Below are 24,960 nucleotides of genomic sequence, written 5' to 3'. Positions count from 1 at the left end.
ATTAAAAAGTGGAAGGACAGTGGGGAAACATCATTTTCGAGGAAGGAATGTGGTCGTAAAAAAATCTTGAATGATTGTGATCGGCGATCACTTAAACGTTTGGTGAAATCAAATGGTAGAAAAAGTACAGTAAAACTCAGGGATATGTTTAATAGTGAAAGTAAGAGCATTTCCACACGCACAATGTGAAGGAAACTCAAGGGATTGGGACTAAACAGCTGTGTAGCCTTAAGAAAACCACTTGTCAGTGAGGCTAACCGGCAAAAATGGCTTTAATTTGCTAGGGAGCATAAAGATTGGACTCTGGAGCAATGGAAGAAGGTCATGTAGTCTGATGAGTCCAGATTTACCCTGTTCCAGAGTGATGGGCGCATCAGGGTAAGAAGAGAGGCAGCTGAAGTGATGCACCCATCATGCCTAGTGCCTACCGTACAAGCCTGTGGGGGCAGTGCTATGATCTGGGGTTGCTGCAGTTGGTCAGGTCTAGGTACAGCAACGTTATGTGCCCAAAGAATGAGGTCAGCTGACTACCTGAATATACTGAATGACCAGGTTATTCCATCAATGGATTTTTTCTTCCCTGATGGCACAGGCATACTCCAAAATGACAATGCCAGGATTCATCGGGCTCAAATTGTGAAAGAGTGGTTCAGGGAGCATGAGTCATCATTTTCACACATGGATTGGCCACCACAGAGTCCAGACCTGAATCCCATTGAGAATCTTTGGGATGTGCTGGAGAAGACTTTGCGCAGTGGTCCAAATCTCCTATCATCAATACAAGATCTTGGGGAAAAATTAATGCAACTCTGGACTAAAAATAAATGTTGTGAAATTGCAGAAGCTTGTGTAAATGATGCCACAGCGAATGCGTGCCGTAATCAAAGCTAAAGGCGGTTCAACGAAATATTAGGGTGTGTGACCTTTTTTTTGGCCAGGCAGTGTATATATACAGTGAGCGGACAGCGGACAGTGTTTTTTCGATGTTTTCTTTATATTTTGTAAAATTCAATATTAAAATGGCCTCAAAGAAGGTGCAGATGAAGCGTAGTGATGAGAAAATGAACAAATCTATTACTATTCATTGTTGTATAATTACTCCTGCCAGTAGCTGTCACTGTGTATCAGACAGAGGGGACAGTGAGTAAGAGAGAAGAAGGAAATCGCTGAGTAAAGTATTCTTTCTTTCATGCAATTATACTTACAAAATACAATACTATTGAAATAAAGTAAGAAATAATAGAGAAATATGAGAGTTATTGTTGTTTCTGGTAAATACATTTTATAAAAAAAAGAAGGAAATGTATTATGGTGTATAGTAAAGCACACGTACTGTACTGAAATGTGGTGTGTTTTATGTGCAGTACTACTGTGTATTGTTTATTACAGGAATGTCTATTCTATAATTTAAGATTTAAGGGAAAATATACTTGTATTTATAACAAAAAAGACAATTTAAGACATTAGAGAGTTTAGGTAGGGGGGTGGTTTGGGAGGTCTAAGAGCAGCCCTTCAGAGCCAATTAAATTCGTAAGTCAAGGGTCTACTGTACACAGATCATTCATCTGTTCATTTAATAATAGTTATAATAATAACAGACAACCACTTGCATAATAAGTTCATATAGTCTTCCCACTTTAAACAAAGCCAATCTTTGTAACCTAAGAAGGGTATGGCTAACTAAAAAGAACATACAACCTTAATGACTTGGAAGTTAAATTGGATGTGCATTTATTAGTTTGTTTTTGATTAAGGGATTCACACCTGAGAGATGTTAACTCCTGTCAGTTTTTCAATTGTCCCAGGAAGCCTGGTCATGATGTCCAGCACCTCCCCAGTCAGCTTAGATGCACCCACTTCTGAGCCACCACTGGAAACCATGGTCACTTTGTTTACAGCTGACAAAGGCTTGCTGATCTCATCTGCCACCTAGTTAAAACAAGTATAATTATTACATTTGTTTTTTTACAGGGTTTTAACATCATGTGAACATCATTAACACTTTTGTTACATTGATGACAGGACAGGTATGTTACACATGATTCATCAGTTCAAGTTCAATGTCAAATACAATCACTGGCAATTTTGTATCTCCAGTTCACCTAACTTGTATGTCTTTTTATACTGTAGTATGTCTTTGACTCTACACCAGTTCATTAATAATGGCACCTCCAATCTGTATGCTGACTCATTGTTCTCACTAATGAGACCCACCAAGGTTGTGTCATCTGCAAACTTAATGATGTGATTGGAGCAGTCAGCAGTCAGTAAAGTAAACAGCAATCCAGGCAGACTGGGGTCCCCCAGTCAGAAAATCCAGGATCCAGTTGCAGTGAGAGGTGTTCAGGCACAGGGTCTTGATACGTCTCAAGCTCCTTAAAGCAATTCATAAAAATGGGTGTGAGTTTTACAAGACGATATTCATTGCTCAGGATAGTTTGGCTCTCGCAGTTCTCAGGGCTTCTTGCCACCTGCTTAGAAGGCATGCACCTCCTCAGTCATTCACAGCTTCTGGTTGGGTCGTGTGGTTATTGTCTTGAGACAGTGACCTCATCAACATACTTGCCAATGTAGTAGGTCACTGATGTTGTGTACTCCTCTTAATGGAATCGTAATACTGCAGCCTCCCTGAACATGTTCCAGTCAGTGTGCTCAAAACAGTCCTGAAGAGCAGAGATGGAGTCATCCTTTCTGTCTAGGTATTCAGCTGTTTCAGTCCTGATGTGAAATGTCTGGCAAGCAGTGTGTATGCTAGAATTAGCATATCAGAGATGTGGTAGTTGAGGTGGGGGCTGGGTTTTGCTTGGTAAGCACCAGGAATGTTTGTATAAACAAGATCCAGTGTGTTCGCCCCTTTCGTTGCAAAGTCCACATGTTGGTAGAATTTAGGGAGCACAGTCTGGAGATTTACATGATTACAATCTCTGGCAATAATAAACAGTTCGTCTGGATGAATGTTCTGCAGATCGGTAATAGCTCCAAATAGTTCACAAGATGCCTTTGCAGCTATAACAGATTCCACTGTTCTGGGAAGGCTTTTCTGTGGGTTTGCCCATTCATCCAGAACAGAATTTGTAAGGTCAGATGCTGATGTTGGACAAAAGGACCTGGTTTGCAATCTCTGTTCTAATTTATCCCAAAGGTGATTGATAGGGTTAAGTAAAAATTTTTTTTTTGACTATTTTCAGCAAAAGGTGGAAAAGCCAACATGTCATGTACTGACATGCATCAGTGCCCACAAAATGAGTGAGTTTTGTTTTTGAAAGTACCATCAACACAGAAATGTATATTGGGATTTAAGAGAGACATATGCTGCCATCAAAAGTAACTTTGTACAAAAGTACAAAACATCACAACATAAAAAGACAAACATTCTCACCATTGGCAGTTTTTCCAGTAGCATATCCACCATAGCTCCCTCCTTATACTGCTGGAAGGCTTCAGCTTTTTTTGCCATCTGCTCTGCCTCTGCACGCCCTTTGGCCTCCACAGCAAAAGCTTCGGCCTCACCTCTTACCTGAGGGGATGCATCACTGAGTCACTACATTAATGAAGTAAAAGATAATGCCTAATAAATACTACCTGTGGCAAAATCCAAGAATCCTAATAGGCACTGTGTGTGTCTATAAATATATACACTATATGGCCAAAAGTATGTGGACACCTCTCCAAATAATTGAATTTAGTTTTTTGCCACATATATTGCTACCATGGAGAACTAAGCATGTAACAGGTAGAACTAAAGACTAAGGTTTTATGTCAGTAACAGTTTTATGTAGTACACAGCTCCATTAATGTTGCCATGTGCCTCCTGGCAGCCACTCCTTTCATTTGTTTTGGAGGAACATTCAGTTCTTGTTATTGTCACACTTGTTGATGACCGCATTCATGGTGTTCCATGGTATATGTAATGCCCTGGAAATTTTTGTATTCTACTTTTGACTGATACCTTTTAACAGTATGATCCATTTGATGATTTGTAAGCTCTTTACTGACCATTGCTTTTGCTCCAGGATGCAAGTAGTAAATGTCAGAAAAAATCCTACTAGAAAAGCTGAACTTCATATAGGGTTTATCAGAGTCACTGTGTACTGACCTCTTTCTATCTCTGAGTTTGAATGTGATTGGTTCATTCTAAACACAGCTACATCCCCAACTATAAGAGGGTGTGCACACTTATGCAACAACATTATTGTAAGTTTTTTCAACTGAATTGCAATTTAATTATCTGGTCTGGTTTTTACACACTGGCATTTTATTAAATTTTTTATATCCACTATATGTATACACATACACACTATATGACCAAAAGTATTTGGACACCTGACCATAAGCTTTTTGGACATCCTATTTAAAAATAGTATTAAATTAGTTGTTTTAACTATAACAACAGACACTTCTAAGAAGGCTTCTCACAAGAATTTTAAAGTACAGTAAAATACTTAGACCACCACTAGCTTTGTTGTTTTAGCAAAGTTTTCATTACCATCAATATTTATTTTCTGTTCTCTTTATTAATATACAAACAAAAACTACAGAAAATATGTCCACAATATAAAATAATACAAAAAAACAATTTTCAGAACAAAAAAACTACAGGCAAGTCAGTATTTAGTGTGACCTCCCTTGGCACTTAGCACATTTTGATTTTTTTGGGGAAACTGTCCTGACATATTCTGAAGTAATCTTTTAGTATATTATACCAGGCTTATTTTCTGCACTTCCCAGGGTTCTTCTTTAGATTTACACTTTCTTTTATTTATTTCTTTGTCCAGGTAATCCAATACTCCCTGAAGGCCTCTGTGGAGGCCAGTCCATGCCTGTCAGTGTTTTATCAGTGTTCTTTCCAAATATGATTTAATTGCATTAGCAGTGTGGTGGGATCATTATCATGCAAAAAAATAAATACATCAGTTTGGAAAATATTACCAGCATCACTGACAGAAATGCAGCCCCAAACCAGGACAGACCCTCCACAATGTTTTACTTAAGGCTGCAAGCAATCACTCTTCCATCTCTCTCCAACTCTTTTTCTCACATATTGTTGACGATTAAAAATGTCACTCCATAATAGTTTTCCATTTATCTTTATTCCAATCTTTGTGAGGTTTAGCATATCTAAGCCTTTCCCCCCTCCTCCTCTGTTCATTAATTAGGGTTCTATTTGATTTAGGCTAGATTTAGTAGAGCCAGGTTAATACTGCACACAAATATCCTGTATTTTCTGAGAAATAATTATATATAATCATTATACCATTGCTAAAACATCAAATCTAACAATGGCCTAGGACTTTTGCACAGTACAGTATGTCTGTATGTGTGTATGTATGTGTGTGTGTATAGAGTTAAATGGTTAATGTTTACATACTCTAATAGACTCTGCCTCAGCTTCAGCCTCCATGACGAGCTGAAGACTTCATGTGTCAGTAACAGGTGAGAGATAAGGAAGAAAGGACATATAATAATTATAATGTTTAAGAAATATATTTGTTTTACATGCAAGTAAAAACTGAGAACAAATACTTTTTATGTTGCATCATGGGTGAAACAGTAGACAACTTAAAACTTCAGCTTACCGCTCAGCCTCAGCTAACTTCTCCAGACGGTATCGTTCAGCCTCAGCTGGTTTTTTGACCCTGGCTTCCAGCTCCTTCTCACGTCGCGTGATCTCCTGCTCTTGCAGCATGATTTGTTGTGCACGTTCCACCACCTGAACCTGCATCTTCTCCTCCTCAATACGTTGCTTAGTCTTAGCTACCTAGAATAATTGTCAGCAAGCAGATTAGCCAGAAATAATTATATGGGTTTGTGTTTTTATTTGTTGGTGTGCTTTTAAATGGGTGGGTGTGTTATTAAATTTGCGGAATTTGCTACTTGAATCTGAGAGCAGTACTGTCTGGAGCTGTGCTTCTGGCAGGATTATCCTTGTCACAACCCCACCTATGGGGAACTAGAACTGTGGGATGCAGAGTGGTTCTTAAAAACCTCTGGTGTGAGTTTTTTTCACAAGGCACATGCTGGGTAAACCTAGCATAACACTGTGCCAGCTGCAGGGCTGATAAGATTGGGATCCTCACTCAGTGTACTTAAAAGAGTACAAATGAGTACTCCAAGAATCAGTGCCATACTGCCCCGGACATCGCCCAGGATAAAAAGGTCTGTGGTACCCACAGTGAAAGACAGGGTGGGCATCAAAAAGTGTACTACTGGCTCATCAAAGAGATAATCATTTTCAGAGAAAGAAGATGCAGTAAGGCACAACAAAGAGAAAATGCATCAACCAGAGAGAATATGCAGAGACGCACAAGTTAATTATTAGACTTTGTGTCAGGATAGGCATTACAATGTTCAAGGTCTCAGCACACTTGGCATGTTGGTACAGTGAGGCCAAAAAGTATTTAGTCAGCCACTGATTGTGCAAGTTCTCCTACTTTGTAGGATTTTTAAAGAATTTATTTGTAAATTATGGTGGAAAATAAGTATTTGGTCAATAACAAAAGTTCAACTCAATACTTTGTAACATAACCTTTGTTGGCAATGACAGAGGTCAAACGTTTCCTGTAACTTCGCCAGGTTTGCATGTTTTGGGGCTGTCGCTGGGCAACACGAACTTTCAACTCCCTCCACAAATTTTCTATGGGGTTGAGGTCTGGAGACTGGCTAGGCCACTCCAGGACCTTGAAATGCTTTTTATGGAGCCACTCCTTCGTTGCCCAAGCGGTGTGTTTGGGATCATTGTCATGCTGGAAGACCCAGCCACGTTCCATCTTCAATGCTCTCACTTAACACGGATCAGTCGTCCTGTCCCCTTTGCAGAAAAACAGCCCCAAAGCATGATGTTTCCACCTCCATGCTTCACAGTAGGTATGGTGTTCTTGGGATGCAACTCAGCATTCTTCTTCCTCCAAACACGACGAGTTGAGTTTTTACCAAAAAGTTCCATTTTGGTTTCATCTGACCACATGATATTCTCCCAATCCTCTTCTGGATCATCCATATGCTCTCTGGCAAACTTCAGACGGGCCTGGACATGTACTGGCTTAAGAAGGGGGACACGCCTGGCACTGCAGGATTTGAGTCCCTCTCGGCGTAGTGTGTTACTGATGGTAGCCTTTGTTACTTTGGTCCCAGCTCTCTGCAGGTCATTCATCAGGTCCCTCCGTGTAGTTCTGGGATTTTTGCTCATCGTTCTCATGATCATTTTGACCCCACGGGATGAGATCTTGCGTGGGGCCCCAGATCGAGGGAGATTATCAATGGTCTTGTATGTCTTTCATTTTCTTACAATTGCTCCCACAGTTAATTTATTCACACCAACCTGCTTGCCTATTGTAGATTCACTCTTCCCAGCCTGGTGCAGGTCTACAATTTTCTTCCTGGTGTCCTTCGACAGCTCTTTGGTCTTGGCCATGGTTGAGTTTGGAGTCTGACTGTTTGAGGCTGTGGACAGGTGTCTTTTATACAGATAACGAGGTCAAACAGGTGCCATTAATACAGGTAACGAGTGGAGGACAGAAGAGCTTCTTAAAGAAGAAGTTACAGGTCTGTGAGAGCCAGAAATCTTGCTTGTTTGTGGGTGACCAAATACTTATTTTCCACCATAATTTACAAATAAATTCTTTAAAAATCCTACAATGTGATTTCCTGGATTTTTTATTTCTCATTTTGTCTCTCATAGTTGAAGTGTACCTATGATGAAAATTACAGACCTCTCTCATCTTTCTAAGTAGGAGAACTTGCACAATCAGTGGCTGACTAAATACTTTTTGGCCCCACTGTATATATCAATACTAGATAGTGAATTGGAAATACTGAATATGAGTGTTTGTGGGTTGTTTGAGACTAAGTGATCAGGCAGCACTTCAAGATGTTGGATGGTCACACAGTGCTGTTTTCAGGCAAAGAGGCCAGAGAACATCATGTAGTGGCTGTCTGGGTTCACAGAAAGGTTATTTACACTTCTTTGATGGCAGCATGAATGCAGAAAAGTACACTGAGATTTTCGACGACATCTTTTTCAGGGACGTCCATGAACGTTCCAACTAGACAATGCAACACCACATTCTGTACACATTACAAAGACAATCACACATCAATTTTCCATTCACATTAATGGAAGGCTTAGGAAAGGCAAACCTACCTACAGTCATTTTAAATTGTGGTAAAGGGTACTGTTGGTATTTTGACAAAGGAAGATAATTTGTGATGTAAACGTGATAAAATAGTAGTATTATTAGTAGATTAAACAATTACATTTTCTTGCATTTGTTTTTCTCTAAAAAAAGGGGGTGGTCCTTCCTTCTCTTAATGAATAAGCCTCATCTGCATCCCACCCACCCCACTTTAGAAACTGTAAAAAAGATAATGGGTCAAGCTATATTTTTAGATAGCAAATTTTTTTAACAATTCAGCGCTGTTATTGTTTCTTAATATTGTATTGCTGGACATGATGGATTATTTTAAATTACATTAAAAAAACCTTTGTTTTTTTCCAGCATGAAATGTAGTTTTTTAGCTTAATTGTTGACTTTTATTGATGTAGTATTTACCTGCAGCTGGTAGGCCATTTCTGACTCAGCTTTTTTAGAGTTAACCTCAATGTCATAAGCAGCTTTCTTCAGTTCAAAGTCTCTCTGAGCTTTAGCCATTTGAATTTCATTCATGTACTGAGCAGACACCTTCTCCTGCAAAGCATGGGCCTCCTACAAAACAATGATATCGTCTATCAACATAAGAAGTGATTCAACACTTAAAAACACAAGAAACACAAGTAACAGTGAGCCAATGTGCAGAAACATACAAAGTATAAATTATAATATAGGCAGAAGCTATGGCTCAAAACAAAGATAAGACTATAGATTTGATACAATGGGCAACTGGCCTAATTAAAAAGTATGTTGGCAAACAGAGAAAATATATCATAATGATTCATTTCCCAAATTTTCTTTATTTGAGGTAATTAAATTATTTGGTGCCAACTGATAATGTAAACATAAATAGTGAATGGGAAACATTTAATTGTAGTGTCATTGTGTTATCAGTATGTTGTCATGTTAAATGAACATTTATTTAGACACCAGACCAAGGGAACAGATATGTAACAATTACTATAATATTGGATAATCACAATTACTTAGTCTCACTTATATATGACTAAGATGAACTGTTAGATTTAATATAATTTAATATGATATTACAAATCATTCATTATCAGTGACTATTAGTTAGTAATTGGCCCTCTAGCTGGTTGCATCACTTTTAGAAGCAATGACTTTCTATATTTTTATATTAGTTTTTCAATTGTCATCAAACTGTACCTTGCAAAGCCGCCTTAATGTAGGGAGACTGATATGGCACACACTGCTTATTTTAGGTTTTGTCATGGCACTTCTGCTGGGTTAAAGTCTGGATTTTTACTAGGCCACTGCAAAACCCTCATAATGTTTCATTTAAGTCATTTAGATTTGGACCAATGTTTGTGTGACCAAGTGTTTATTTCCTCTTTAATTCTGTCATAAAGAGAAAGTTTTTCACTTTATTAATTTACAGCTATGGTGGATTACTTCTGTCTGGTTTCTTAATCACGCCCCAAATTCGATAGAAGATTGTGATTGGACAGTGATTATTTTTAATTTTGTCACTAATTCTTCGCTGGCTGAGACTGAAATAAAAAATTTTTTTACAATACACCATTTGAAGCAACACAGTGAAATGCAATACAGCTGCGAGTTGATTGCATTTTAAGCTGATTTGTATTTAAATTTGACACAAATCTAGCATTTTCTTTTTCAAATGCAAATCAAGGTGTACTGTTTTTCAGTAAAGAGTGATGTGATGTGAAAACAGTGTAATAGAGGTATTGCTTTTCATTTTGTCATCTTTAATGCATGTCACTATGGAAAAGAAATGACATGCATGTATTGCATTTCACATTTGCATTTCTCAACTAAATGTTGTGAGTAACTCAAGCACTGCCATGTTTGAATGTTGAGAGTGATCTTATTAAAAATATTTAGTGTTTTTCCAACAGACATTATAAAATCATTTTGTCCAGTTTCTTTATCTGTCCCAAACAGTTGGAGGATCCTCCTGTTACAAGTGGTTTTCTCCTTATTTCCTTCTTGTAAATCTAACTTGTATCTAGTATTTTTGTGTAATGGAGTCACCAAGATCAACCCAAGCTAAAGCATCTGCAGTTATTTTGATGTTATTAATCCTGTAGGACTAAATGACTTGTAACTAAACTGTTGGAACAATTTTATTAAAGTAAATTAAGTTTCCTTGAGCTCTAGAATTGAAGAAATAGTTTTGTAACCATTTGTAGACTGATGTTTTAGTCTACTGTATAAGAACTACAGTGGGGCCAAAAAGTATTTAGTCAGCCACTGATTGTGCAAGTTATCCTACTTAGAAAGATGAGAGAGGTCTGTAATTTTCATCATAGGTACACTTCAACTATGAGAGACAAAATGAGAAAAAATAATGCAGGAAATCACATTGTAGGATTTTTAAAGAATTTTTTTGTAAATTATGGTGGAAAATAAGTATTTGGTCAACAACAAACAAGCAAGATTTCTGGCTCTCACAGACCTGTAACTTCTTCTTTAAGAAGCTCTTCTGTCCTCCACTCATTACCTGTATTAATGGCACCTGTTTGACTTCGTTATCTGTATAAAAGACACCTGTCCACAGCCTCAAACAGTCAGACTCCAAACTCAACCATTGCCAAGACCAAAGAGCTGTCGAAGGACACCAGGAAGAAAATTGTAGACCTGCACCAGGCTGGGAAGAGTGAATCTACAATAGGCAAGCAGGTTGGTGTGAATAAATCAACTGTGGGAGCAATTGTAAGAAAATGGAAGACATACAAGACCACTGATAATCTCCCTTGGGGTCAAGATCTCATCCCGTGGGGTCAAAATGATTATGAGAACGGTGAGCAAAAATCCCAGAACTACACGGAGGGACCTGATGAATGACCTGCAGAGAGCTGGGACCAAAGTAACAAAGGCTACCATCAGTAACACACTACGCCGAGAGGGACTCAAATCCTGCAGTGCCAGGCGTGTCCCCCTGCTTAAGCCAGCACATGTCCAGGCCCGTCTGAAGTTTGCCAGAGAGCATATGGATGATCCAGAAGAGGATTGGGAGAATATCATGTGGTCAGATGAAACCAAAATGGAACTTTTTGGTAAAAACTCAACTCGTCGTGTTTGGAGGAAGAAGAAGAACCCAAGAAAACCATACCTACTGTGAAGCATGGGGGTGGAAACATCATGCTTTGGGGCTGTTTTTCTGCAAAGGGGACAGGACGACTGATCCGTGTTAAGGGAAGAATGAACGAGGCCATGTATCGTGAGATTTTAAGCCAAAACCTCCTTCCATCAGTGAGAGCATTGAAGATGGAACGTGGCTGGGTCTTCCAGCATGACAATGATCCCAAACACACCGCTCGGGCAACGAAGGAGTGGCTCCGTAAAAAGCATTTCAAGGTCCTGGAGTGGCCTAGCCAGTCTCCAGACCTCAACCCCATAGAAAATTTGTAGAGTCCGTGTTGCCCAGCGACAGCCCCAAAACATCACTGCTCTGGAGGAGATCTGCATGGAGGAATGGGCCAAAATACCAGCTACAGTGTGTGCAAACCTGGTTGAAGACTTACAGGAAACGTTTCACCTCTGTCATTGCCAACAAAGGTTATGTTACAAAGTATTGAGTTAAACTTTTGTTATTGACCAAATACAGTCCCTGACAGAAGTTCTGTCGCTTATCCATGTTGTGGAAACAAAAGCTTATAACCTGACTTTAAATTCATCCATTGGTTTTAGAAATGACTCATATGAAAGCTGAAACCCTCCCAAATGAGGTTTAATTTACGAAAATACATTTGCTTCACTGCAGAAATATTGATCATTTAATGAACACAGAAAGGTCAGATTTTGGCAAGACAAAAGTTTTGTCGCCCACAGAAAGTAATGTGAAAATCAAACAAATAATTTACTTCAAATACAAAGATATGTTTCATAACATTGGTGAATGAAGTTGTGGTGCTATTAGAGCCATATTTAATATTTTGTGTGACTTCCATGAGCTTTAAGTACTGCATCCATGCGGTTCGACAATGATTCATACAATTTATTGATGAAGTTATCAGGAATAGCAAAGAATGCAGTCTTACATTCTTTGGTTTTGTCTTCCAAGCTTCCTCTTTCATCCTACCCCAAACATGCTCAATGATGTTCATGTCTGGTGACTGTGCTGGCCAGTCCTGGAGCACCTTGATCTTCTTCGCCTTGAGGAACTTTGATGTAGAGATGGATGTATGAGATGGAGCACCATCCTGCTGCAAAATTTGACCCCTTTTATGATTGGGAATGTAAGAGGTAGCTAATACTTCTTGATATTTTAGGCTATTGATATTGCCTTCCACCTTGCAAATGTTTCGCACACCCCCATACTGAATGTAACCCCAGACCATGATCTTTCCACCACCAAACTTGGATCCATACGGGCTCCAGTAGGTCTCCTGCAGTATTTGCGGCGGCTGTGGTGTAATTCAACTGAAGATTCATCTGAGAAATCCACCTTCTGCCACTTTTCCAGCGTCCATCCGTTTAGCAGGCTGTGGGCCTTGGCAAATGCCACACGGTTTTTTAATTGCCTTTTGTTTAGTGCTGGCTTCTGGGCACTGATTTGACCATGGAGGCCATTTCGAGACAGAATCCTACAAACTGTTCTAGTTGACACAGGGACTTGAGGTGACCAGGCCTGGTGGAGCTCTGCTGCAGTGGAAGAGGGGCTGGCTTTGGATTTTCTAACCAACAAACGTTCCTCCTTAGCAGTTGTCTTGCGGGGTCTGCCGGACCTGGGCTTGTCAAAAACATCTCCAGTCTCTTCAAATCTTTTTTTAATTCTTTGTACTTGACGCTGAGACACATTAAAGGTGCCAGCCACCTCTGCAGTGGATCTGGTCTTCAGCCTCTTGATAATCAAGGCTTTGGTCGCAGGGTGGATTTTTGGCATGTTGTCAGAGGTGAAGTTGCAGTTCAAGTGAAGGTCTGGGGTGCTGGGGTTCTTTTTATACACACCCACTAATTAACCGATCAATTAGTGAGCACAGGTGAGGCTGTAAACTAGGATTGGGTGCATTATATGACAAGGCGACAAAACTTTTGTCTTGCCAAAATCTGACCTTTCTGTGTTCATTAAATGATCAATATTTCTGCAGTGAAGCAAATTTATTTTCGTAAATTAAACCTCATTTGGGAGGGTTTCAGCTTTCATATGAGTCATTTCTAAAACCAATGGATGAATTTAAAGTCAGGTTATAAGCTTTTGTTTCCACAACATGGATAAGCGACAGAACTTCTGTCAGGGACTGTACTTATTTTCCACCATAATTTACAAAAAAATTCTTTAAAAATCCTACAATGTGATTTCCTGGATTATTTTTTCTCATTTTGTCTCTCATAGTTGAAGTGTACCTATGATGAAAATTACAGACCTCTCTCATCTTTCTAAGTAGGAGAACTTGCACGATCAGTGGCTGACTAAGTACTTTTTGACCCCACTGTATACGTAAGATTATAGTTCTACAGCCTTCACTAAACCAAAGACTTGCTATGTTCGCTATGTAAATATACTCGCCAACTGTGTTTAACTGTGTTTTTTCTCTTTTTTTTCCCTCCGAATTTCCCCCCAATTTTCTCCCCTAATCTAGTTGTATCCAATTACCCTGATTGTATTACGCTTCACCGCTACTGATACAACCCTCCACTGCTGACTGAGGAGCTTTGCAACTGACACACGCCCCCTCCGACACGTGTGCAGTACCGACTGCCTCTTTTCACCTGCACGAGGCGAGTTCATATGCGGATAAGCTTTGTGCATGGAGAGCCACACTCTGATCAGCATAATTCCCCAACTCTGCGCAGGCGCCAGAGGTCGTAATTGCAGCAGTTATGAGGAACCCTGGTTCGGCTCATCAAACCCTGAGCAACAGCCAATTGTTGTTCATGTGGCCGCCCAGCCCAGCTGGATGGCAGAGCTGAGATTCGATACGATGTATTCGAAACCCCAGCTCTGGTGTGCTAGCATGTTTTACCACTGTGCCACCTGAGCGGCCGTGTTTAGCAATTTTGTTGAATATGAGCAATTAGTGAACCTTTTTAACTGACCAAAGTACAAAGATGTCCTAATACCTAATTGTACTTAATATTAGCAAATTTTTAATTTTATACCTGCAATACACGGCCATAAACTACCAGAGTAAAATCAGCATTAAATGTGCCTGCCCCACTAGCCTTCAGATGGCATTACATGCAAAACTGTTGACCTATTGTGATAAATATAGTTACACGTGCTTGGGAGTAATTCGAAAAACCATTACCTAAACAATCTGCTGCTGAATCAAGAAATGCAACTAAAATTATTGAGCCAAAAGTCATTTATCGATTCTATTCAGAAACACAGACAGCTCATCTTAAATGCCAAAGACAAAAGCCAACACCCATCATGCTATGGTGGTGCTTCAGTGCCCATGGCATGGTGCTTTGCATATGTATAGGTACCATTCAAACAGAGGCGTATATTGGAATTTCTTTAACATGATGGCATCAAAAAAACATAATTTTTACAGGTAATCCATGGTTATTTTAGCAAGACCAAGCCAGGCCTCATTTTGCATGTGGCACAGAAGCATGGCTTTGCACACAGAGTGTGTCTCCAGTTAAAAAAAATGTATGGTGCATCATGAAAAGGATAATCAGACACTGATGACCACAGACTGTTGAGCAGCTGTTCTGTTTTCTTATTAACAAGAATGGGCAAAAAAAATCACCTGCAAAACTGCAACAATTAGTATCCTGTGTTCCCAAACCATAAAAAGTGTAGTAAATAGGAAAAGTGATGTAACAGTGCCTTGCTGTGCACAGTGGTAAACATGCCTATACCAAACATGCCTATCCATGGCCAGTAAAAACATTAAAGGATTTTCTTTCCTTGTACTTTTGTCAGTTAAATAAAGGTTCAACAGGATGAACAAATTTGTTCAGACACTAATAGGTTTTTAATGCCATACATCTTTTATGATTATTGTTAAGACGTACCCTGATTACAGCATCTCTCTTGTTTAATGCCTCTCCAATACGGGCATCCTTTTGCACCTGGGCTGTGCGAGCTTTTCCCAAAGAATGCAGATAATCCTGGAAAAAGAAAAAAAAAAACATTCAAAAACTTTAGTCTTTACTTGAGTAGCTTTGTGTACTCTAAAATCCCGTATACATACCTGATCATCATGAACATCTTTGAGTGTGTAGCTAACGACGCTGATTCCCATGTTCACAAGGTCAGAAGAAGCAACTTTAAATACCTGTTCTGAAAACTTCTTACGATCCTTGTAGATTTCCTTTAAAATAATACAAAGGTAATTATATTAACCTAAGTAACAATTTATATAAACATGTTTTAAAACACAGTTATTATTTACTGTCTCCACACCCACTAGCTCTCTTTTTGGTGTGTTATAAGAACAATGGACCTCATTCACTTCATAAGAACTTTCATAAATTTGTTTGTAGAAAAAACCTTCAAATTATTCTCATGCTTTTCTTTCCACTGAACTATGTTTTTATCTGTTTAACTGATTATTTACTGTCACTTGAGCAGGGCTGGTCCCACCCCTTCCCTTAATTCTGTCACTATTTGATTTGATTTGATTTGATTTTATTGAACCATTTCATATTTTATAAATAGATACAATACCTCCTATAAAAAACTGAAACAGTCAGGGATAACACAAAAAGTCCATAGACTTATTTCCATTGTGGTCCCTATGTAACCACATACCTAAGCTGTTTGTCTGTTTGGCAGCATCAGTAGACTCATTGTGGATGCATAGTGTAAGTTTACTTTGAGTTAATTAATGTTTAGTTAAATGTTACATTGAAATGTGTTAATGTTTCTTGTTTGGTTTTGTCGGTTTTATTTTCTTAATGAATGTAACACAATCACATTGTGAGACATACTGACTGTGATTTGGTGACACGTAACTTGCAAATGTATTTAAGCTTTGTGGGCCTGTGAGTGTTGAACCATTCAAAGTTGTTGACTACAATCCTCAGTAAAGAAACAAGTCTCCTGTGTCTTGCTTTTTAATTAAACACTCTATAGTGTTTACATTACCCTAAACCCAATATCCTTCTGAGCTATTACACTGTTCTTGAGAAAAGTCCTAAAAAAAAAGTCTGCATCATATTCATGACCTGTTCTTAAACCGCAGAATTGTTTGCAGATGTGTTTTTATAATGATCTCAGTGTCTTAAATTGAAAGCGCCACAGGTATACGCCTGCTGATCCCCATAAAAGGGCATGGAACTGCAGGGCAGTAAGCACACAAGGAAAGCACAGACAACCTGCAAACTACAAACAAAAATAAAACAAGAAAGTAAAGTATGCCAAAACAAACATCAATAGATGATAAAGCACATACGGAAGCGTATTGCTGCCACACAGATAAAAAAAAAATACCGTCAGTATGTCGTTATAACGAGAAAAAGATGTTGTTATAACGAGAAAGTATGTCGTTTTAACGAGAAAAGATGTCGTTATAACGAGAAAGGATGTCGTTATAACGAGAAAGGATGTTGTTAAAATGAGAAAAGGATGACGTTATAACGAGAAAAGGATGTCGTTACAACGAGAAAAGGATGTCGTTATAACGAGAAAAGTTAATTACCTTAAATGCTGCATAGCTGACTGCAGCGTATCTGCTGATGGAGAGACAGTTTGCACACATGCATGATGCTGTAGCTTGTGTAACCTTGCAGCTTGTCGTGCAGATCAAGATTCTCCTTTAGGAACAGTGCAACAATGTCTAAACTTAGTTTATTATTCAACATTTGTCTGACATTCGGCATTCCGATCTAAATAAGTGCTTCAAAAAACACACAAGACCTTCTTATTTTATGATTTCTTACACGAATGAAAATAGTCAACATACTACAAAAACCATTTTATGTTAATCTTAAGATTACGTCCATTTATCTAAAGAAATGTTATAATGAAATCGTTTATCAAGCTTCCACTTCATCTAATGAGTTAGGGACCGTCATAAAACTAACTGAGAAACGTAGGCGACATTTACTCTGCACTTATCCAGACAAACAAATCCATTTAAATCTTGTATGATTTGATGAATTAATGTCAAACAATGTTTACACAAACACATCAATGTTTCTCACCTACTACACACACCTTATTTTTTTGAAATAACATAGTATTTATTTTACATTATATTTAAATAAAGATCAATAAATCTGTAATAAATTTAGATTTTAAATATCCAAATTATATTTCCAAAAATAAAAATCATACAAGATTTAAATGGATTTATTTGTCTGGATAAGTGCAGAGTAAATGTCGCCTACGTTTCTCAGTTAGTTTTATGACGGTCCCTAACTTGTTAGATGAAGTGGGAGCTTGATAAACGGTTTCATTATAACATTTCTTTAGATAAATGGACGTAATCTTAAAATTAACATAAAATTGTTTTTGTAGTATGTTGACTATTTTCATTCGTGTAAGAAATCATAACATAAGAAGGTCTTATATGTTTTTTGAAGCACTTATTTAGATCGGAATGCCGAATGTCAGACAAATGTTGAATAATAAACTAAGTTTAGACATTGTTGCACTGTTCCTAAAGGAGAATCTTGATCTGCACGACAAGCTGCAAGGTTACACAAGCTACAGCATCATGCATGTGTGCAAACTGTCTCTCCATCAGCAGATACGCTGCAGTCAGCTATGCAGCATTTAAGGTAATGAACTTTTCTCGTTATAACGACATCCTTTTCTCGTTTTAACGACATCCTTTTCTTGTTATAACGACATCCTTTTCTCGTTTTAACAACATCCTTTCTCGTTATAACGACATCTTTTCTCGTTATAACGACAACCTTTCTCGTTATAACGACATCTTTTCTTGTTATAACGACATACTGACGGTATTTTTTTTTTATCTGTGTGGCAGCAATATGCTTCCGTAAGCACCAGACTCTAAACGTAGGAAAAACTTAAGTAGTTCTGAAGTGGCGGTAATGCTGCAGAAAGTGAACAACAAATGAAATTTATTATTTAGTAGTGTCAGTACTGTTCACAAAAAATACTTGTTTCTATACAGTGAACACTGTATAGGAAGAAGGGCATAAAATTGACAAGGTAAAAAGGAATGGTTTGATCTAAAATCTGAGGCCAAAAAAAAACACAAGAGAGATGCTGACAACTGGAGGAGGAAAGAAGGCTTGCCCAGTGGTATTCAAGCTGGACCAGCACATCGGGGCCATCATTGAAAAACATCAACTGAGCATATGGACACTGACCAACCCCTTGTGTTCCTAGGACATGTGCTTTCTCAAAATTAGAAGGTAAGCTGTTTTAATACAATACAAAATTAATACAATATAACAGAAAATTTTATCTAAAAGCTATAGCTTTTGTAAATGTAAACACCAGTGTAAAATCTAATGGCCAAGTGTTCTCTCCAACATGTCTATGTGTTTTTATTCAGAATCTGAATGGTTTTAAATGGTTTCAATGGATTGTTTGTTTGTTTTTGCCTCATAATAATAGATGAACTCCCAATGAAGCAACCTGGCACCTCGTAGTCAGTAACCGTCTGCAACATAACCTTCATGTCTGCATCCAGGTCCAATTTAACTTCCCTATTTGTAATCTCGGAAGCAGTTCTGGACAAGAGAGACTTGCCCAAACACTTGCACAGATAGCCACAACACTGGTCACAATCTCTGACACTTTAGACTAATTTAAACAAAGAATTGCAATAAACCTATTTAATATTTAAGTGATGTGTTTTTTAGATGGATTGCAAGCAATAATTTTAAACCTTATATTTACAAATTAGCAACAAATTGCTGTCAAACTTGGACACCAAATGTATTCACTGGTCCCAGGAGTAAGTTTGATACAGTCGATTGCATTGATACAGTCGATCATAACATTTTACTGGATAGGCTAGAAAATACAGTAGGTGTTAAAGGACTCGCACTCTCTTGGTTTCAATCATATTTGACTGACCGCTCGCAATTTGTTTATGTAAATAATAAATGCTCGGAAACTACAAAAGTAAAGTGTGGTGTTCCACAGGGGTCGGTACTGGGACCGCTATTATTTACACTCTATATGCTTCCACTAGGAGAAATTATTCATAAACATGGCATAAAATTTCACTGCTATGCAGATGACACACAGCTGTATATATCAGCCAAACCAAATGATACTGACACAATCAGTAAGATAGAAGATTGTGTAAACGACATAAAAAACTGGATGTCGTGTAATTTTCTTTTACTTAATTCGGATAAAACTGAGGTTTTACTTGTTGGCTCTAAAGCTGCAAGAGACAAGTTGTCTAACCTGGTGCTAAACCTAAACACCTTCTCTGTTACTCCCAGCCCAGATGTAAAAAACTTGGGTGTCACACTAGATTCAGATCTTTCCTTTGATACACACGTTAATAATATTACTAGAGTTGCTTTCTATCATTTGCGTAATATCTCTAAAATAAGAAATATACTATCTGTTAATGACGCCGAAAAACTGATCCATGCGTTTATAACTTCTCGGTTAGATTATTGTAATGCTCTTCTAACTGGATGCTCTGGTAGATCCATAAACAAACTCCAATTAGTTCAAAATGCAGCAGCTCGAGTGCTAACTAGAACTAAAAAATTTGATCATATCACTCCTGTTCTATCATCTCTACACTGGCTGCCAGTTAAATTCCGCATTGATTACAACATACTTTTACTAACCTATAAAGCGCTACATGGTCTGGCTCCACAGTATCTGAGTGAACTTATTAATCACTACAGCCCAGCGCGTCCACTTCGTTCACAAGATGCAGGGTTACTTATAGTTCCTAGAATTAAAAAGATCACGGCTGGTGGAAGAGCATTTTCTTACAAAGCTCCACAACTCTGGAATAATCTTCCTGCCTCTATTCGGGATTCGGACACAGTCTCAATGTTTAAGTCTAGACTGAAAACATATTTATTTTCTCAGGCTTTTGTTTAATATAGACAAAGGCGCAGAGCTTGGAGGTTCTTGGTCATAGAAACTTGTGGTGATCAGGGATGTTGGGTTGCTGTCGTTCTGCCTTTCTTGTCCAATCACTCCGGTTTGGGTAGGAGAGGTGGGCGCTGATGTCCTGTGAAAGCCTTCATGACCTTGTTACCTGCTCGCTCTCCCTTTTAGTTATGCTGTAATATTTAGGGCTGCCGGAGTCTAAAACTCTCTGTAAAACTGTTTTACTCAACTAGCATTGTACATTATTAACTACATTCTTTGTTGTTTTACTCCAAAGGCATTCTGATGGAAACCTGTTTACCCGTCGAGGTTAAGGATTAAAGTCGAGACTGCCGTGACAACTATGCTGCTCCTGCCGGATGTGACGGGTCTGAAGTAATTGCACCAAGAATGACAAGAACTCACTACAGACTTTATTGAAGACTAGAGCAAATAACAACTCTATTATTATTTATTTATTTATTTATCTATTTATTACCAGTTATAACTTTTAGATCATTTAATTCTGTGTTTGTATGCTTTGTGTAAATCGTGTATTTATTTAAAGTATCCTCCAGACCACCCAAAAAGGATGGGCCCTGCTGAGTCTGGTTCCTCTCAAGGTTTCTTCCTGTAATTTTCAGGGAGTTTTTCCTTGCCACAGTCGCCCTCGGCTTGCTCAACAGGGGTTTTTGTATCTGTTGGTCCTGGATTTTGTAAAGTTGCTTTGAGACAATGTCTATTGTAAAAAGCGCTATATAAATAAAGTTGACTTGACTTGACTAAGTTTAAATGCACATCACATTTTTGTGGTGGCTCAGGGGAAAGGTACACCACGTTTCACAGAAAGTTGGTCATGATTACCGTACAAACTTGAAATAATGAAAATGCCTGAACATTATAATATTTAAACTGATATTATAGATTTTGGATGTGGTAGTCTAATGTTTCTGGAGGACTAAAACAATTTTACAGTTATCTTTTTTCACACACATTCACCAGTTTGTAAAACAGCTTGGCTGAGGGTTGTTGAGTTGTCAATAACTGGGGGCCAGGGTGTATTCTTCATCTACTTATGATTACGGTCATGAGGATAGTCATTATAGGAATGAAAGTATACTGTTGCTGGAATGTCTAATTTCTCTAAGATGCATAAGAATAAGCATAAATGGCATATGAATAAGCCATTGGTATGCATCTTAGAGTAATTCGAAATTCCAGCAACAGTGTACTTCTATTGTGTGCACCTCCTGGGAAGCAAAATAAAACATTCAGAAGGCTCTGGTGGTCGCAGACGAGTTGTTTATTTATGGTGTGGTACTGCTTGCTGTTGAGATGTGGGAATAGATCTGGAGAGGGAGTCCTAATGCACATGTGGGTGAGCAAAGATCCATGAGAACAAGTCTTGGGAGACTAAAAAGTCCCAAGAGGTACTTCCCATTCTCTGCAAATAGAACTGTGTGTTTCTGGAATATGCATTTCCTCCTCAGGACACAAAAAGGACCATCTCCTCAATGCTTGTAAGCTGTCCTTGTTCCAGGCAGCAAATTAACTCCCAACCATGATGCTGGTTTCTAAACCAGTTCAAAATAAATACAATTACTTTTGTGTTTTTTAAAAACTTGATAAAAGTATCTAATTTGGTCTGGCTGAATATTCTATCCATCACTAGTTTTCATCATTCATTGTAGTATAAGGGGCACTTTGTTAGTTATGTGTGTGATTGTAATATGTATTTTACAGTGGTCACAGATCCAGGGGCACTTTCCCTTCATCAGATGTTCATGTGTCAGATGAAAGTATTTAATGTGGCATAGTTTATACTGTGAAGCTTGCTTTTGGTCTGCATTTCTTAATCACTTTTAAGCCACATATTTTTAGTATAGGTAGTATAGGCAGTTTTATGTCCAATGGGGGAGTTTGCAGTTTATAGATTTCCCTCCTGTTGTTTAATTTGATAACTGGTGTGCGTTTTAATTTCCAGCAATGCCACGGTGTCCCGGAATCCAGCACAACCCTATTTGAGTCTTTCCATTATTTTATTCAGGATCGGCTGGATCTCGGACACCATGGCTACCAGCAGAGGCCCTCTCAAAAAGGGGTTGCTGGGCACTCTGAGTTCTCCTTTTCACAAGCTTGGTGGTTGGTCTCCTTTACCCAGGTTCCAGATTTTTGGGGTTGGAATGCTGGATGTGATGATGTTGGCAAAGTGTTTCCAGCTCTGTTCATTGGTCGCATTAGTGGTTCTTTGTGCCCGAGCCCTGATGACCATCAGTTTGTTTAGTTTTTCGATGGTTGGTTGCCTATTAAAAGTCTTGCTAAAAGAACCAATGGTTTAGTTTTGTCCTCTCCTCTATTGGTCATCTTCTGGGTAGGTCTGCTATTTTCTTTAGTGTGTCAGTGAACCATCCAGTTTGGTCTGTGTTGTTTCCTGGTGTTTTGCATTGTTTTCCCAGACACAGCTTCTGGAAAGATCACCAGTGAGCTCTATCCAGCCTCCACTTTTGAATTGTTGGGATGGTTGAGTTGATTCTGGGTTATTAGTATAAGAAACTGGTCGTCTCCGCACATGTTGCTTCACACTTTCCAGCTAAAGTCTAGTAGTTTGGTTTGCATATTGTTAGGTCGATGGTTGAGTAAGTGCCATGGCCTGTGTGAAGATATTCATGTGCTTCTTTGTTCATTAGGCAGAGTCTGAAGTTGTTTATATACTCGTCTATTGTTTCCCCCCTTGTGTTTATATTCCAATTTCCCCACGTCGGGTTATGCCTATTGGAATTCCTAAGTAACATATACGGTCAGGGAAGTTGTTCTGTTAGTCTGTCTAGGTAATGGTTGGGGAAATATCAGGCAGAACATAAATTCTTAATGGAGTTATTGTCTTTGTGGTGATGTGGACACACAAATTGCTGTTGATTGCAGGCTTGTATCGACTGGTGTTTGTTATGCAGAAGGTTATTTCTCTTGAGTATGGCCATTCCTCCAAATTGCCTGTCTCTATTTGGCCCAGTTTTTAAATAGATAATGTAGTCCTTCAGGGTAATCCTGCCATCTTTAGTTATTTGTATTTCCTGCAGCCAGATTACTGTGGGGTTGAGTGATGTAACTAGACATTGCAGTGCATTAAAATTCACTCTTAGTCCATGACAGTTCCACTGTAAGTTTTTTGTTTGGGTTGGGTTGTTGCAGAATGTACTCCTGTGTCTGGGCAACATGCTTGTTTTTTGTGACAACCCAAAAGACACTGTGTTTTTCATATTAGGGGTGTAGCTTCCTTTGCAGGAGTGATCGGCTTTGGTACAGTTTCTCAATTTGATTTTACTGCTGTTGCATAAGACTTTGAATCTGAATCTCCAACTCATGATCTATTCCAGACAGGATTTGGCAGATTTGAATCTGAATCTCATACTTATGATCCATTCCGGACCGTATTTGTTGGATGTGGTGTGTGGGCCTCCACAGTTTCTGCACTGGGGTGGTTTTAAACAGGGCATTTATTGGCCCTCTTTGCCAAAGTTACAGCAAATTTGGGGGCTTTTGTACATTGCTGATCCATGTCCATATTTTTGGGCTATGGACATATAACCCATACATACAGTGTATCACAAAAGTGAGTACACCCCTCACATTTCTGCAGATATTTAAGTATATCTTTTCATGGGACAACACTGACAAAATGACACTTTGACACAATGAAAAGTAGTCTGTGTGCAGCTTATATAACAGTGTAAATTTATTCTTCCCTCAAAATAACTCAATATACAGCCATTAATGTCTAAACCACCGGCAACAAAAGTGAGTACACCCCTTAGTGAAGTTCCTGAAGTGTCAATATTTTGTGTGGCCACCATTATTTCCCAGAACTGCCTTAACTCTCCTGGGCATGGAGTTTACCAGAGCTTCACAGGTTGCCACTGGAATGCTTTTCCACTCCTCCATGACGAGATCACGGAGCTGGCGGATATTCGAGACTTTGCGCTCCTCCACCTTCCGCTTGAGGATGCCCCAAAGATGTTCTATTGGGTTTAGGTCTGGAGACATGCTTGGCCAGTCTATCACCTTTACCTTCAGCCTCTTCAATAAAGCAGTGGTCGTCTTAGAGGTGTGTTTGGGGTCATTATCATGCTGGAACACTGCCCTGCGACCCAGTTTCCGGAGGGAGGGGATCATGCTTTGCTTCAGTATTTCACAGTACATATTGGAGTTCATGTGTCCCTCAATGAAATGTAACTCCCCAACACCTGCTGCACTCATGCAGCCCCAGACCATGGCATTCCCACCACCATGCTTGACTGTAGGCATGACACACTTATCTTTGTACTCCTCACCTGATTGCCGCCACACATGCTTGAGACCATCTGAACCAAACAAATTAATCTTGGTCTCATCAGACCATAGGACATGGTTCCAGTAATCCATGTCCTTTGTTGACATGTCTTCAGCAAACTGTTTGCGGGCTTTCTTGTGTAGAGACTTCAGAAGAGGCTTCCTTCTGGGGTGACAGCCATGCAGACCAATTTGATGTAGTGTGCGGCGTATGGTCTGAGCACTGACAGGCTGACCCCCCACCTTTTCAATCTCTGCAGCAATGCTGACAGCACTCCTGCGCCTATCTTTCAAAGACAGCGGTTGGATGTGACGCTGAGCACGTGCACTCAGCTTCTTTGGACGACCAACGCGAGGTCTGTTCTGAGTGGACCCTGCTCTTTTAAAACGCTGGATGATCTTGGCCACTGTGCTGCAGCTCAGTTTCAGGGTGTTGGCAATCTTCTTGTAGCCTTGGCCATCTTCATGTAGCGCAACAATTCGTCTTTTAAGATCCTCAGAGAGTTCTTTGCCATGAGGTGCCATGTTGGAACTTTCAGTGACCAGTATGAG

At 39.0% G+C, this 24,960-nt stretch overlaps 1 protein-coding gene across 2 annotated transcripts in view; it reads right to left on the bottom strand.

Annotated features, from left to right (window-relative positions):
• The window catches only part of flot1a (flotillin 1a), a 52,078-nt gene that overhangs the window by 4,207 nt on the left and 22,911 nt on the right, over positions 1–24,960 (bottom strand). For both annotated transcript variants that reach the window (XM_062990127.1, XM_062990126.1), the window contains exons 6-12: positions 15,284–15,403; positions 15,105–15,200; positions 8,550–8,702; positions 5,577–5,758; positions 5,369–5,414; positions 3,380–3,517; positions 1,765–1,929 (exon numbers count right to left, since the gene is read on the bottom strand). In XM_062990127.1, the coding sequence (XP_062846197.1) occupies positions 1,765–1,929; positions 3,380–3,517; positions 5,369–5,414; positions 5,577–5,758; positions 8,550–8,702; positions 15,105–15,200; positions 15,284–15,403 (900 nt within the window). The remainder of the gene's footprint in view (positions 1–1,764; positions 1,930–3,379; positions 3,518–5,368; positions 5,415–5,576; positions 5,759–8,549; positions 8,703–15,104; positions 15,201–15,283; positions 15,404–24,960) is intronic.

The sequence above is a fragment of the Trichomycterus rosablanca genome, chromosome 2, assembly GCF_030014385.1.
Source record: "Trichomycterus rosablanca isolate fTriRos1 chromosome 2, fTriRos1.hap1, whole genome shotgun sequence".
NCBI lineage: Eukaryota > Metazoa > Chordata > Actinopteri > Siluriformes > Trichomycteridae > Trichomycterus > Trichomycterus rosablanca.
This window is presented reverse-complemented; position numbering and strand designations above follow the sequence as displayed.